Source organism: Aythya marila (genome assembly GCF_965140915.1).
Source record: "Aythya marila genome assembly, chromosome: 15".
Classification (NCBI taxonomy): Eukaryota; Metazoa; Chordata; class Aves; order Anseriformes; family Anatidae; genus Aythya; species Aythya marila.
Genome location: NC_139056.1, coordinates 7,463,587 through 7,481,097, shown reverse-complemented (window position 1 = coordinate 7,481,097; position 17,511 = coordinate 7,463,587). Strand labels below are relative to the sequence as shown.

The 17,511-nt window shown below is 40.2% G+C and overlaps 1 protein-coding gene across 1 annotated transcript in view; it reads left to right on the top strand.

Moving 5' to 3' along the window:
• The window catches only part of SHISA9 (shisa family member 9), a gene marked incomplete at its 5' end in the record, with an annotated part of 178,034 nt that overhangs the window by 145,990 nt on the left and 14,533 nt on the right, over positions 1-17,511 (top strand). Inside the window, one exon of the mRNA XM_082772883.1 lies at positions 13,683-13,838. Coding sequence (XP_082629009.1) covers positions 13,683-13,838 — 156 coding nt within the window. The remainder of the gene's footprint in view (positions 1-13,682; positions 13,839-17,511) is intronic.

Below are 17,511 nucleotides of genomic sequence, written 5' to 3'. Positions count from 1 at the left end.
TCGGGACACTGATCCGACAAAACGGTCCCAGCTGTAGTGATAACAACAGTGAGAACAACAGCGTTAATGTAGGTACCCACACAAAGGAGATGTTTAGTACGTCTATGGCTCACAGCACAAGGGTTCACACTAGCTCATGTGCTCAGCCTTACGTGACTTATCCATTCTGATTTCCATCACTGGCCAGGTGGAGGCTTTTCCCAGCTTTCCCTTCATGTCAGCTACATAACTCAAAGTATTCTTTATGAAGCAACTTGCCTGTGATAAAGTAGCCCACTATGTTTTCTCCTCAGAGGGGCAGAGTGCCCTATGCCTAGCCTACTGCAGTTATCTTGATGGCTGCTTTCAGTAGACAGTTTGGAAGAAAATATTTGCATTTGGGAAAAGGGCTGTAATGTAATAGATAATCTCAATCCGCATTCAGGTGGCAGAAGTCTTTTAAAAGCCATGGAAATTTACTTCTCGAGAGCACTAGATTTTCTCATTTATTGAAACATATGTTCATCATTGGCCCTGTAGCAGTGGAGTTACCACTCCACAAAAGGCTGTTAAAATGCAGAAACAGAAGTAGGTCAGCTTTATGCTGCACGTCAGTGGACATTATCGATCACAGAAATTACACAAGAGGAGGTTCTTAAAATAACATGGGGGTTGAGGCAGTAGCTATCACAGTTGCCTTTTAAGTTGAAAGGTTCAGAATAGAAAAGGAGCGTTACTGATATGGTGAAAGGGAAAATCATGTTCCTGTTGATACAGGATTACCCATGTCCTAATTATGGAAAGATTTTCTCTTTCCTCACTTTCCTCCACTCTTATACCTACTTCACACTTCCTTCAATAGGTCTGAATGTTCGTCATCAGAAGACAGGAACAACGAGTGGGAGGACCAAGGAAGTAATTTAGAATACTTTATGTGTCCACTAAAAACATGGACAGTTATTCCTTCCCTGTTTCTCTTGACAGGATCTGAAATTCATAATTTTAAGTGCAAAATGAAGTATTTTATAAAACTTATTTCCCCATCTTTGTGCCGCTAGTGCCTAAGCAGGTAGTGGGGTTATTTCACTTCTGGCTGAAATGTCAATAGCTACACTAAGACATATTGGTGAGTAATGAGGAAGTTACAAACAGAAGTAGCCGGTTTGTGACAAGTACACAGCAAGTTAGAACCTAAACATCCACCACCATAAGGGTTTTTAAGGATGTTTTCTTTCTGGTGAGAATTTGGAGCTCTGTTAACAGGATGCAACCTTCAGACCATCTAACTGCTAGGTACAACAATAACAGATTTCCTAGGCAGCATGGTTAGAAGTGATTTACTTGGAAGAAAATGAGTTGGACACTTACTAGCCTTCCATTTACCCTTGTAAAATACTTAGTCTACCTTGCTTGCATTATATTTAAAGTTTCACCTCACAGGCCTAAAGCAAACGAGATGGGCTAGAAATGAGAGAAGGAAAAAATATGTCATTTTTCCCCCCAAAGATAAGATTTGATTTTTCAAAAGAAGCTACTTGTCTGATTTTCTCATTCACCTAATGTTTCTCCTGAAACTCTTGTGCATATATTTGGATAAAACAACATTATCTAAACAGGAAATAATTTGAATCTAGCAGTTATTGAAATAGCAACACAGAATGCTATAACTAAGCAGCTGAACGTTTAACTATTATTCTACAGAAAAGGGCCAGTCCAAATTGCTGTGGCTCAAATAAATGCTTGCTTTATAATGCTCCATGTTGATTAAAAGGAACCATGTATTGGACTCCAAAGTGTTTCATTTTTGTTTATTTTTTACCAGAACACACACCTAAAAATTCAAAGACTCAAACTGTCCCTTTTAGAGGACAGAGCCTCAGCATTCACTAAAAAGGCAATAGTTTAAAGAAACTAACCAAAATTAGCATCAGAAAAGGGAGAGGTCACACCTGACAAGAAGAAGGGCAGGTTTCAAGGGCACTTAGAAAAATTATAACTGTGGTACTACTTGATGTTACAGAAGGATTCATCCTGCATACTCATAGAAAGGGCTCAAGTCCTCTAAGTGCCATTATCTTTAAGAACTCACCCAGTGGATGAAGTTCTGTAAAACTGACAAAAAAAAAAAAAAAAAAAAAGTGCTGTAAAGCCTTAAAAAGGAAGAACAGAACTATAGATCACTTAAATTTAATTCATGAGTTAAAGGACAGGGGAAACGAAGGCAAGGAGGAGTAGAAATCAACAGTTCATCAAACTTTTTATAACACCTGGTCAAAACACAATCATGAATAACAACTAATAAAGATTTGTCAAGAACAAATGGAGCTAAGCCTAAGCAATTTCCTTCCATGACAATATAACAGGACCTTTGGATAGGGGGAAAGCTGTAGATGTAATAAATCCTGATTTTTAATAAGACTTCAGAAGCTGTTTATAGAAGGTAGGTGCAAAATTGCCTAGAAAACTGCATGCAGAGAATAGTCCCCAGTGGTTCATATTTTTCAGAATGGAAGGACATACTGAGCAGAGTTCTGCAGTGATTTGTTCTGTCTCTAACACTGTGCAATATTGTCATTAATGAGGAGGAAGACAGAACAGAGCATATACTCATTACATTCGTGGACAACACCAAGCTGGAAGGAGGTTCAGGTGCTTTGAAGAACTGAATTAGAATTCAAACAATCTTAAAAAGCTGGAAAAAATGGTGTGAAAAAATAAGGTGCATTTCACCAAAGCAAGATTCTATACATAAGAATAATCATCGGAATGAATGCAGAATAGGAACGGCAAGGTAAGGAACAGTCTGACATAAAAGAATTTCTGGGCTTTAGGGGATCAGAAGCAGAAATGGATCAACAATATCATGCTGAAGCCAGAAAAGAAAAGGTATGCTGGGACGCATTAATAAGTAGAGATCCTACAAGATATGAGAAAAATGATTGTTCCAAAAGGCTGGACTTCTGAGACATCTCATCATTCTGTGAGAGAAGACAGAAAGAATTTCTATTATGTAGTCCCAAGAAGACTGAAGGAAGACCACAGTAACAACCTTAAAATACATAAAAAGCAGCGGCAGAAGAGATGGTAATCATCTCTCTCCATGTCCTTGGAGGATAACAGAAGTAATGGACTGCCTCAAAGGAGATGTAAAACAGGTAATAGGACAAGTTTGCTCATGGTGAGGATGCCACCAGAATAGCATGAGAATTGGACCAGACTGTGCAGATAGGTTGTGGAGCCCCTCATTGGAGGCTTTTAAATACATGTCTAATATCTACAGAGTATACTTAATCTTCCCTGAGAGGAATACGGGATAAAAGAGAGAATTTTCTGAAGAGCCAGTCATTTGTATTTTCTATAATTCTATGCAACATGATCATATGTATCCCACTCAGTAATAAGTAAATTGTGTTCCCCGCCATTCTAAAAGGTAACAAATTACAGCTATTTCTCTAAAGACAGGACTGCAATTCTTCACTGGCCTTCAAAGTTCTCTCTCCAAGCTTTTGTTTGCTTAACACAGACTAACAAAATAAAAATGGCACAAACATTAATAAGACTTGCACGCATGGATCAGGGAAGAAGAGACATATAACTGGATTTTGCAGCTTCACTGTAGCATTCTGATGTATTTTCATTTCTAGAAAGACACTAGAAAAAATAAACTACATTATTCCATAAGGGAAAAAGCACACTCTTCTCCATTGCTGGGTCTGGCATATCAGGACAGCATAGGCCACTGGGGTAAATCACAGGTGAGATGAATATTTCAGTAAAGTGTTTCTTAAACCCCACATTAGCCAGCTGATTAGCTACTGAAATTGTCCCCAGTCTTTTGCTGACTGAAGGGCAACAATGCTGAGCAGCTTCCTCAAATATTAACTTCAACACTGCCTTAAACTGTAACTCTTCAATTGCTTTTGCTCAAGAAGAGTGTGAAAATCCCACAGGCAACTTGCTACCCACAAGCTGTAGGACCACTATGCTACTGCTTAAGCATAAGAGCAAATAACAAATACATAAAGTCGGTTACATCTTTGTTTTTATAGTTTTTATATTGTCCAATCTTTCCCTTCTAAACTGTTCATATCTCAGGACAAGCTAGTGGAATGCCTCAAGTAAGGGAATTTTTGATATATTTAGCTGCATAAAAACTGGCACTTATTGGTGGCCAACAGTCATTACGGTATGAGAAAACAACAAGCAAAGAAGGCAAACATTTAGAAGACATACCAAATACTATGATGACAGGCACATCCCCATTCTTAAGTAAAAGTATATTTATTGTTGGAAGAAAAGTGATTTCACAGGAAGAGATAAAACAGCAAAATACAGGATCTGAGTTGGTTGGTACATCTTAGCAGCATTTATTTCTATGAGAAGGTGCAGAACTGTTTCATTTGTAAAACAACTGATACCTTATGGGAAAGTGTAAAGAACATTCTTCTAGGCAAAAAAATCTGTCATGTAAGTCAAATTTGCTGAATTTATCTTTTCTTAATTTGCATAGCTAAGGATATTTGCAGTGCTCAGTGTGTGTGTAACTGGTGGGTTTAATTAATTTCTCAACTCTGCTACTTGAGGCAAAAGAAGATGAAGAAAACCAGAAACGTGGGTGGGAGTGAGAACACAGCACTGCTCCCTGCCCTCCTACAACTCAAGCACTGGAAATTGATATGAAAGCAGGGTCTTGATATCTGAGGAGTTCATCTGCTTATTGCCTTCTTAAAGGTTATAATCCCCTGTTTGTGAAGGCACAATGGGTTGCTCTAGAGAAGATTACAGTGTCACAAATCCTATCAGAGGATTATAAGTCTGTCAGGTTGTGAGTAATTATGAAGGAAAAGCAAACCTTCAGAGGACACAAAAATAACCTTCATAAAAGAAGACAGGGTGTCACATAATAAAAGCCTGTGTGGGAAACCAACCTCAGACTGTAGTGCTTTTGCAATACGAGAGCCCAGAAAATATTATAACGATGTGAGTGAGATGGTATAACACCAAGCACAAGGGAAAGGAAAAAGAGGAGAAAGGCTTCCAGTCGGTTTAGTCACAAGGCCAGCTATGTCCCACTCCCACCCTCCTCGGATGGCAGTAAAACTGCCAACTGATTTCGCAGAACTCTGCTCCCACACACTTGGAGTCCAACCAGAAACAAAGAGCCCAAACCTGAAACATGACAAAGTCCCCATCTCCCAGATCACTGTGACCACAGAGAATGCAGCCCCTCACAGCGTCAGAGGCTTCACTGAACAGGCAGTGGGATGCTTTATGGTCAGCTCTTGAATTTAACCGATACACAGCGATGCAGTTTTCTCTTTTCCCATTTGTAACCTGTCACAGGCATAACATTCATATAGATATAATTCCCACAGATTTAAACATTAAGTGGCAGCAGCACATTCAGTAGAAAAAAGGCCCTTTTACGAAGATGTTGTGTGCTCTTCCTTTGCTCAACTCAGATTGCAGGGGAGCCCCCCGCCTCTTCAGCCACATCACTGCAAAATTTCTTTTGTTTATGTTTCAACTACCCAGAAATCATTATTCAAAGAAGTACCATCTCTGACAGTAACGGGTAAATCCCTGAAGGATGCAGATAGAAAATAAAAGGGAGGGGGATTTGTATTGTAAAATCAACCCTGTCCTCATTTGCACTTAAGATAAAAGAATTGAGAAATCAGAGTCCATCTGTTTCCAAGTGTGTGCTGATAGCATTGCCTCCATCTGACAGCAGCACTGAATTCGACTGCACTGGAAGGAAATGGGAATTTTGCCACTGACAAACCAGGCATGGGCACTGTCAAGCACCAGCAGCACTCTGCCTGCAGGGCTCACTGATACGGCTCTGCAGCTCACCTCTCCTGCCAGGGGAAAGTCAGTTCCTCCTAAGATATAGACCAAAGGCAGAGCACCGTGGATCCTGTGACCTGGCTCCTTGACCTTCTTTCCCATGTCCAAACGAGTGACATTGTCTCTCAACACCAGCTCATGAATCCCTCCTAGAATAATGCTTTAACATAAAGACCGTGCCCACAAAGACCTTGTCCAACAGCATCTGAAATGAGATCAATAAAGTGCTAAGAGAGATCACGCCATCCAATTTCCAATTTCCAACGTGCCCCAATGGGTCTTTTTTGGGGTCAGCCAGCACTACCACCCCTGCTGACTCATGAACGCTTGCAGCAGGGGATACCCTTCACTTGCCTATGCTACTCGCTCTCTGCACAGCCTGCAAAATGATTTCCATAAGGAGTTTAATACCTTGTTGAATCTGACAGTAACTGAAGATGTTGTTCGGTCCAGCATTTTTCAATTTTGGAGGAGAAAAAAAAGCTTCTCCTCAGAAATCTATTGAAGATACTCATATGTGAAATAGCACGCAACCTCTACCACGGGACCCAGTAACAGACCAAGAGGCTAATCATGTAGGAAATGAAGAGGAAGCATCCATCACTACGCATCAGGAAGCTGAGAGACGCTCGGTGGCACCAGGCAGAAGCAAGAGCATAGCAGGTAGCACGGGACTACTCCTACAATTGTTAGATAGGACAGAGGAAGGCACAAGACAGTATGTTTGATGACAGGCATTTACAGTGTAGACTGTCACTTCCATTAAACAGAAACATTTTTTTTTTGCTGGATGAAATGCCATCCCACTCATCTCAGATCCTTTTTGTGATGGTGATTAGACGGGGAAGTTGTCTGTGTTACAAGAATGTTTTTGCGATACGGTGCAGAGACAGAACAGATAACTGGTTAACATAAATTGCCATGAGAAGTATTTATTGTCTCAGAGCTATCACCTTTAGGGAAAATATGACTACTCACATGGCTTGTGCATCACTGATAAGAAAAAGAAAAGTCTGCATACCATAAGGGGGAGAGACTTATAGGGGTGACCTGCTGATACCATTATATACAGAATAACACAACTCCATGTGAAAAACTGAGGGTAGAATCTCACCTTAAAAGCTGCCGCAAGGTGGCAAGTAGTTGAGAAATGGCAGCTGTAATAAGCAAAACTTGCAAAGACTGTCAGATAAAGAAAGACTGAAAGAAGCAAAATTATTTACTTTAGAAAAGAGACAAATATTTGAAAATTGGGAAAAAAAAAAAAAAGCATATAAAATAATGAATGGTACAGAAACTGATTTGGGAGCATCTGTTCTTGCTAAAACAAAATCAGTTAAATTGCGAGGCTGAGAAATTAAAATTTGATAATAGGAATAGTTTTCATCTCAGGACTTCTTGACTGTGAAAAATGTTGCTGTGGATTGCCACTAATTTGCCAAGAGCTGGAAAAACATGTCTACGTGGAGAACAAGATCATAAAAAAGATGGACACCAACTTTTTACACAGGCAGATAGTGGGCTTTAAGGTCCCTTCCAACCCGAGCTGTTCTGTAATTCTACGATCATGAAGATTTATAAGAGTTAATGGCAAGATGATAACCTGCAATGCTGTATTTGGGCATAGCTTGCATTGCTGCTTTTGGAAGGGGTTGACTCACACCTTTCGTACATGATTTCACTTATAAATACCACCAGGGCTCTTGCACCCTCCTGTAAGGCATGTACTGGACAGAGTGGCTACTGAACCAAATAGATCCCATATATTATGTACATGTCTATATATGCACAAACTGTGCATTAACTAACGGTATTCAGCCAGACTTCGAGGTATCAGCTGTTGCAGAAGATACCCTTTAGTGTAAGCATTGATGCTCTGGATGCAGGTAAGAACATTGTTTAAAAACATATTTAATGTAAATCTGAAGGAAGAGGCAAAGAATCTAAATAAAGGCAATGATAATGCATGAACTACAAAGAGAAAAAACACGTAAGGTATATTTATGTGAAGAAAATTCACATAATACGCACAAAAAAACAGACAGGATCCATTCACCTACATTGGGATGAGCTACAGAGGCTCAGACCCATGAACAAAACAACAGTCCCAGAAAGGAGCTGGTCTGACAGGAACCAGTGCACACTCATGGTCAAGATTTTAAAATCTCACAGATCTGATATCTGGGATTCTGCAGGTTTTGTTGGTGAGGTTTGCAGGACTGTGAGCATGGATTTATGGTGCTGGATGAGCTGGCATTAGAATTAAGTGCAGTACACTCAAGACCAAAGAGACAAATATGCATGTTGGTGCAGTGCAGTTATGGAGGAGAGGGGAGCAGGTTTGTGCTGGTATTCCCTAATTGCTCAGGTCTATCCTGTTTTCAGAGCTGCTGTTTTCAATTTTAGTTAGTTCAGGGCATATCTTTTCCTCTTGAGTATCTGAAAATGCTCAGCTATTATTATGTTTTGCTCTGAATTTTCCCTTTTTTCCCCTTTGACTTCCCAGTCTTCTTTTGTCTGTCTTGTTCTCATTTCTTTTGTATGTGTGTCTGCAGGTGGCTTTTATAGCCAAATCTCATTCTGCTTTCCTGCCCTTCCCCCTTCCTCTCCTGTTTTGTTGCTGCATCGTCTGTCTCATTTGTTCTTTTCCTTATGTTTGTAACTGCTCATTTACTAATAGATCCCACTCTGTGCCTATGGAGTTTTTTTATTTTCCATGTCTCCAAGCACTGAATCATTGACTTCATCGCTACAGAAAGGAACAAATCTCCAGGCCACTCTGCAGAGGAGGCTTCACTCCCTCATGGCAGAAGAGCAGGAGACCAGTGGCTGAGCTTCTGGGAGGCTCGTGGTCGGCCCTTGGCTCTCAAACAGCAAACGTGCTTGTTATTAAGAGCACCCCTTTGTCTAACCCTGAATAATTCCATTAACTCTGGCAGCTTCTTGACAAGAATAATAAAACCAGGTGAACAGCGTACCATCTGCTATAAACAGCAAAGAGAAAATAACAAACAAACCAACCTTGGGGGGCTTTGGCCTTTTTCTCCTACATTCATACCTGTGACCATGGCATGTCAGGTCAACGCTGGGTTCCTATTCAGATTTAATAATTTAATAATTGCTGAGCTGCCCATTCCCTAATTTCCAAATAAAATGCATAAATTAGACGTGACACTATCTTAATTGGATACAGTGCAGCTGTAACCACAACTGATTATATTATTGTTGTCACCATGATGCACACTGCAGCCACTCCAAAACTGACAATTAGAGGGGGGTGCAAACATTCAAAAAAAGCATTTTCACTTGAACAACGCGGTAAGCTGTTAGCTGTGACAAGTTTCAATTGCACGGGCTGAGATATAATTCAAGATAACAGGTAATATAATGATGAAAGCTCTCATCAGCCACCAGCACTGTGGCTGGAAGCAGATCCTTTGCCATCTCCAAAGGCTACTTGTTGGTAGCTAAGATGTACAACTCATTTTCTCTAGCTAAAACTGGTTTTGGTGCAGCTTCCCACCAATGCTTATTTTCTGTTTCATTTGCCTCCCAGAAGTTTTTTCTGTACCTAGACTTCTTACAGGAATAACAGTCAAAAGCACTTCAGTATCTGAAGATTTTTTTTTTCTTGTTTCCTGTCTGTTTCATTTTCTGCCTAGCAGTTGTCTAGTTTTTGAACAGTGAACTTGAGCATGCTTCTTCTAAATCCTTCTCTTGGGATGGTTGTAGGCAGACATAGAGCAAACCACTAATGCCATGCCCAGAATGGCTCCTCAAAGCCTTGGGAGGTTAGGGAGCAGCCTGGCATCATATTTCCTTGTTTCCGCAGAATATAAGATAGGTTTTTAATATTGCTGCTATTTTACAACATCACCACCACTAATCAGGTCTGATTATTCACACCAGAAGCTGCGACAAGTGTTTTTTTGACTGTGACATTTGTGTTGTCTGTCTTATAAAAATAAATACGTAAGCTGGCAGTAGCACAGTGCAGCTGGGTGTATGGAATACCCTCCTGGACCAGGTACCAGTGTCAGGATGCCAAAAGCAATCTATCAGCATAGCCTCAGCTTTCAGGTTAAAGATGTCCCTAATCAGCAAAGCCAGCTATTGCAAATACCCATCACGAGATATCTGGTTTATAAATACAAAGGATTTGTATATCTGGCTCTAGATGTCAGTGATAAAACTGGGTGGGATTTTTCTGGTTAAACTTTTTTCCAGTTGAGACTAATCCTTTGGATTCAGAAGTATCACAAAATACTTTGAATAATCCAGTGGGTTATTATTTGCTCCAGAAAACTTAACACTTTTATCCAATTTCAGAAAAGAGTCAACATCTAAAATTGAAAAATCGCTAACTTCTGAGAGATTCCTTAAGATCTTCAAGGAAATGTAGACAAATTTCTGTATTCCCTGAAAGAATCCCTATCCAGTACTGCTGAGACTGAAGTGGTATTTACAAGTATACCACTGTTGGGGACAATATATTCTTTAGTTATGAGTTGCTCAAGTGTAGACAAGGTAAATCCTGTTTGAAACCTGCTAGTTGGGGTCATGGTTAAACCTGGGCTCCCTCGGGAGGCCAGACTGACAGTCCCTGGTGCAGGGGGTATATACCTGCTGCACAATTTGCATTACACCATTGTTACTTCAATTAGAAACATTTCCTGGGTAGCATCCAGAGACAGGTGAATTCACCCTTCATTACTACATTAATTATGTGTGGAGAAAACATAAATGCTCCATTTGCTAACATTTCTAGAAACACACAGAAAAGGATTCACATCACAAACAGTTTAGTGAGCTTGTAAAGAAATTGGACATTCCCCAGTTATGACCAGTGAAGGCTAAAAACCAGATTTTCAGATTTAAAGAGGTGAATATATCAAATTGAGATTTTCCTTTAGGCCCTGGGACTCTAGTCCGTTGGGAGTCTCTTTATAAATAGGAACCTTTCTTCACTGTGCTACAGTTTGGCCTTTTGCTTAATTTACTTTGCAAATGGCCAACTGAATGAGTAATTTGAACTGTATTTTCTACGTGATGACTTAGTCTTGTGTAAGCAGCTGGGTGTGAATGAGCGGCTCTGTGCAGTCAGTGTAGCAGCGAAACATGACTGTCATTAATTTGCTTGAAATTCGTAATTTAGAAGAGGGCCTTTAAGAAGACAAAACAGAAGTCAAAGATGATCTGGAAATGGAAAATATATTTCCTTACATTCTCATAAAAACTCAAAAGCACCAAAACAGCAAAATTAATCCCAGTAACAACTTAGTCTGCCTCAGAACAGCTGGAAGGAAAACAAGTACACCCAAGTCAGTTTCCCGAGTACATTCCGGGGGTAAATTTCTTCATTACTTTTAAAGAGGTGACTGAATAAAATGGATAGGTCTAAGTAAGAAGATAGAAAACTGGTTAACTACACCTTATTTACACTGCTTTTGCAAGTCCTCCACAGCTGCAAGTCACTTTGGCAGTGAGCACAGAAATACTGGAGCTCACGATACTTTTATCATAGTGAAGTGAAGATGTTTTGACAGACTGAATAGTAAGTACTGCCACAAGGGAACTTCATGGTAGTGGTATCTGCAAAGTGCTGATGTAGACCTGCTCAGAACAAAATGAGGGAATGTAGTGGTAAAAGGCTGACACCTTCCTTACATTAAAGGTCCCAACATGCTGGCATCTTTTGAGTTGCCCTGTTACTGAAATACAGCCATGCTAGCATTCTTCCTCAAAAGCGTACTTGTAGAAACAGCCGTAAAAGAGAGACGCTTGGAAGCTGCAGGTGGTTTGCAAAGAATGGTCAGCTTGGTGCGAGCCACTGGAGCTAGAGGCTTTCCTCAGCTGTACTCTAGAGATAGGATGGAAAAGGAATAGGACTTTGTAAATTCTTGCTCTCAGTAAAAGAAGAGTCACTCCCCTTAGTCACATTGGACACACCAGTGCTAAAGCTGAAGAGAAACTACCGGGGAGCTTTTATTCATTAGAAAACGGCAAGCCATCAAAAGACTGTTTCTGTGAAAGATATGACTTAAAAAACCTTACGCTTTCAAAGTGAACCTATCAAAATAGATCCAGAAAGTATTCCAATACATTTTGGGGGAATTCTGGAACAGAAAAGTTTGTTTTTCAATCCAAAATAACAAATATCTTTAAAAAATTGAACCTCTCTTTTAAAAGCCAACTTATTTCATATATATGCACACACATATCCGCAATTTTGAAATCATAACAAAATGTTTCTCTCAATATGACAACATATTTGCAAAAAGAACTCTTCTATTATGTGAAAATCATTCCTCTTTCAGCTCTGCTTGGTACCCAATACCAGTTTGTTCCCAGTTAACAACCAGCAAGGAGACACAGGCTGCTGCTAGATCCTAGCACTTCTACCATTCTTCTCCCATGGCATGTGGCAGGATGATCACATTGCTCTGCAGAGGCAGGTGCAGCCTCAGCCTGACCAGCAGAGACTGTACCAGGCAGCAGCAATGGTGAAGAAAAAGGAAGTTGAAAAACACCCTAGCTTTCCTTTCCTTTCGCAGCAGTCAATCTGTTAACTGGCTTCAGAACTCCTGCTCATGCACTCGGCTTCATTAGTGAGCTGTAGACTGCCAAGTGGCTCAATTCCCTTAAAGCCCTGGCAAACTGCAGTGGTATCTGGCGCCTGCCAGATCCTGTGGGCACTTGGGGGGTGGTCCACTCGCTCCGTCATTATAAGCCTTCTTTCCCCTAACAGCCCAGCTTTCTTTCTACACGATCATAAAGCCTGTGCTTGATGCTGTGGGAGTTACTGCTACCAGTTCAGCACCACGGGTTCACTGCAGAAGAACTCTGTAGTGCTCTGTGATTTCAGAAGCCCTGAGAAGGTTCTCAGATCAACAGTTGGCTCCAAATAGCTCAAAATACCCACACTGGAGAAAGACTCATCAAAAAAAGATATGCCAAACACGTTGAAATCTGTTGAAATGTAGGTTTGCAAATTAAGTGCAGCATACAATTCTGATCAAACTTTTTAGAGGCTGGAATCAAACACTACCAAAACTAATAAACAATGGTGTATCTTAGAAAGAAAAAGTATCCAAGCTGCATTCTCTACTATAAAGGAACAAATCTACCACAGAACGAATATGGGGTGAGTGCTGGTATAAAACTGTACATTACTAGTAATTAGCTTCTGTTTTTAGGTATGTCTGCTAGAGAAAAAGTTATCCTGGTATAAAACTATGTTACCTACTGCCAGGGAAAAGGAGAAAACATAAGGGCAAAGCATGAGCTTGGAAGAAATTACCTAATGGTAGTCATGAGCCAAAACTGCACGTTGTGCACTGTGGGGCATGTCTACAACACATGACATAACACTGTGCAAATAACCAAGCTCGTTCTGGTACTAAAAGCAGTATAACCGTGTATACACAGCAGCCTGCTGGAGCTTGGCTATTTAACCGCACAGAGTGATTCTATTGCCCTGTATTCAAGCTACCTTGGATAAACTTTATGCTTTGGTTTCTATCTTGACACTGCAACAAATTCAGTCTTGTGTTAGCGGTCAATTGTTTTGGAAGCCTACTTTTTAGTGCAAAAATCTTCTTTCCACAAAAGTTAGCGCATGCTGCTACAATCATTCATCAGCCTTTAATCACGCTGTAACTGTTTGAACTACAGGTTTGCCGTATTCTAACTCACACTTCATAGTAAATAGTGCTTTGTTACATTAAATCTCATGACATACCTTGTCTAATCTGTACAGGATAATGATGTTAGAATCCTAAGACTGATTTATCTTTTTATTTTTATTTTTATTTTTATTTTTTTTTTAATATTGTCGATTTTCTTTAATACAGATCCACCACAGATGAATAACGTCTTGCCAACATCTCCCCTCCTTCCTCAGATGGCACATCAACATTCGTATCCCAGCCTGGGACAGATCACAAACCCATACGAGCAACAGCCCCCAGGCAAAGAGCTTAACAAGTACGCCTCTCTGAAGGCAGTCGGTAAGTAAGCAACACGATGCACGACTTCTCCTTCAGATCAGCACGTTGCATTTGCTGTTGTCAGCTGACGTTCTGCTTCAAAGTTAAAACAAACTCTTGCTCTTCTAGATTGCTTCATTACAGAATTTGTCTATTTTCATATTATGTTAGATGGAAATGTATAAAAAATTTATGGGAACTACAGTTAGTGATAAGAAAATAACATCTAAGAATTGGTGAACATACACTCATGTCTACATATACCTACAAAACCACACCGTACCTACTGTACACCATTTTCCATCAAGTTTCACCTGTGTTGTATGCACTGTGATCAGCCCTAGTTCTTTATGCCCTGAATATGCCTACATACACACTTCAGTATGTGCTTTCTGTCCCTGTCTGCACAAAGAGAGAGAAAATCATCAGGTATATTGCTAATTCAAAGCATATATTTAAGACACCTGCCAAATACTTCTGAGAAGGGAAGATACTTGCTCACTTCAGAAGTAACCGCTCTCACATTTCCAGCAGGATGTGCACTAGTAGGTCGTCAAAGGAATATTCCGAGGCCTTACAATTTCCAACAACTGGTGCATCACAAAGCTCCTAATAAAGATCCTGGTGGTAGCTGCTATTGATTAATGTCACACACGATTATTTTAAGAAAATGGGGGAACATCCTCAAAGAAACAGTTGTGGAAAAAGAAAGAGGACAATGGTGGCTAAACATAGCAGTGTAACTTTCACACTGGAATCAGAAGTTCCTAGTGCTTTTCAGGAGCTGCAAATACCTGCTGCACATTGTGGGACACCAGAAGGCCTTTCTTACCTTACATTTTAGGCCCCTGTTGGACAACACTAAATGAATAACTTCTGGCGGGAGGTCTATTCACAAACAGCTGTTCACTAACCCTTGCTCAGCCTACACATACGTACGTTAAAATCATTTCCCCATGAATTTAGAGCAGCATCACACTGCCTATTTCCAGACAGAGCTATTTGGCTCAGAAAAACAGAACAGCTGAGAGGATTCTGACTTCATAATTTCAGATTTTTAATCACAAACTGACATCCCGTTCTCCAAACTTCAGGGCACCAGACCTCTAACAAAATGCAGATCAAAGTCCCATCTCAAGTAGTTTAGTGTTGCTTTAGCTTACCTTTTTGTTTTCTGACAAGTAGCATTTTTAATATTTTTTTATATAAGACATATCTTTCTGCTTGATTTTGAATACAGGCAAGGTAGCTTTATATTCCTTCTTCAAAAGGTGATACTGTGCAATGATGTAGTGATTATCACAAATTAGGCACTAATACCAGCTTTCGTTTTTAGATGTCAGTTTAGGTCAAGCCAATCACCAAAGCTAAAAGGCGCTTAAGCATAATAAAATGAGAGCTTAAACACTCAAAAGAAACCGCTCTTATCTGCCCAAGAGTCAGTGAATGTACTTGTTTTTTAAAATTATTAAATTAGAACTTGGATAATTCTTAGGTGTCTGAGTACAAGTTTTCAAAGCAGCTAGAATATAACCATACTGTTAAATCAAGCTCAAAAGATTGTGCACTGCAGCTCCAGAAGTCATGTATGCCTCTCAGAATCTTCATCTAAATTAAATATAACTTTCAGGGACATTTTCTTCCAGGAGGATTTCACCATCTCCCCATGCTTTTCACATACCATTCCTATCCCATATCTCATTTTCCTTCCTGCAGATCTACCTGTCTCAGAACACATTAGCCAAGTTCTAGATTCAGGTAAATTTTCACAGGAAATGGACAAAATTACTGCAATGTTATCCATACTTTTCAACAGAAAACACTGGAGATTTTAAACATGCATTTACAGCTTTTGTCTGGCCACACGGAACCAGTTAACACACTCAGTTTTTCACCACTTCCATACTCTCAAGGCCAGGACCCCTCTCAGGTTCACCTTTTAGGTACATCCCAAGATCACAACGCACTTTTTCCAAGATCCCAGCCACGCTTGGGTTCTGACTGTGCAGACATCAAGCTGGCGTACCTTGCAGAGTTGATATCGGCTTTACGAGAGCTCTGAGAGAAAACAGTAACTGGCCCACATCAGGCTCAACGATATAAATTTAACCTGACAACAACTTTTCAATAAATAGACACAGACTGAGTTCACCCCAGCCAGGTATTCACGTCACAGGGCCATGACATTTGTCATACAGTAACATTCAGTCAGATTTACTGAACCATGTAGCAGACTAATGACTCTGTGTAGCCCATCTCCCTTTATATACACAGATTGTGGTTTGAGGGTGGATTCATTTGCCACAACAGAAATTGAATAAGGGATGCATTCTGTATCTCTCCATGCATTTGATGCAAACCATCTTCATTTAATGCCTCTCACTCTACCCGATCCCATTGTTTGGATACAGTCTGGTGTTCTTAACTGCCTTTTTTAATGGGGGTGGGTGGAGGAGGCAGCATTCCTATTGGCTTCTAGTGACTGGAGTTGTAATGTATTAATACCACCCATCATAATGTGGCCACAAGTGGTAAGAAGTTTAGATAACTGAAAAAGTGATGCTTTACCAGAGGCGGTATTAAATTAATTTCCACACAGCTGCTTTCTTCTGAACTACAGATGTCCTAAAAATTTGGCTGTCTAATTTTAGAAGTGAGCCACTCATCTCTCAGTGACTGGCTGCTGTGAAAATTCAGTTCCTGAAGAAGTAACCAGTCACAGCAACCTTGGTTCTGGATCCTGCTTGGGATCTGCGTTAAAATCAGTATTAAATGTTTCTGAAAACAAGCGACAAAAACGCCATTGCATTAAATTGCATTGTGCTCCTCATGGAGAATTATCAACACCTTGCTAGTGAGGCCAAGCCGATCCCTAGGAAACGATTTAAATCTACATCCCAGACCCCAAATGTCATACACATAGCTTAGCAGAGTGCAACTTGAAGTGGGGCTGTTCGTGCATGCATACAACGCACTGCGTGCAGTACAGAGTGGCTAATTCGGCACAACGGGGGAGAAGAGAGTTGAAAAAGCCAACGTGGATGTATGTTATTCAAAAACTAAAATATTTTTATGTGACCCAGTTCAAACTGTGTAGCCAAACCCTCACATTCTTAAGAGAAGAGGATATTTTCCTCATTTCCTTTTAGGAATTTCTTTAGCTGTTGCAGCTTCCAGAACTCCTTAGGTACTGACCAGCAGCCACTGACCAAATTCACCTTTTTCTCCTACTGTCTGGTGGCATTTACATCTCTGAGTAGCATGAGGACATTCTGTGCCCATTTTATACTCTCACATGAGTGCTTCAAGCACAACAAGGTAATGGTGAGTTGAGATTTATTTGCTGTTTTCCTCACTGCCGCAGAACTGTACTCCCCTTTTACCTGGACACATACACCAGCAGGGAATAGTCAGGAGAAGGTGGAGGGACCTTTGGAAATGAGACAGAGCAACATGCATTTCCTGAAAGAATGGAGCAGAGACCTACCTCCTTGCTTTTCTAGCTTACCTGACTGATTGATTGTTGCACTCTGTAAATCCATTATTTGTCCATTTTTCAGCCAGAGATTTTTATTTATTTATTTATTTTAACAGGGCTAAATTTCTCCCAGAAAGGAATGTTAGGAAACTGTATGTGAGGAACAGCTCAGATACAAGCTCCTACTTAATACCGTTCTACCAGAAGTGGTCACTG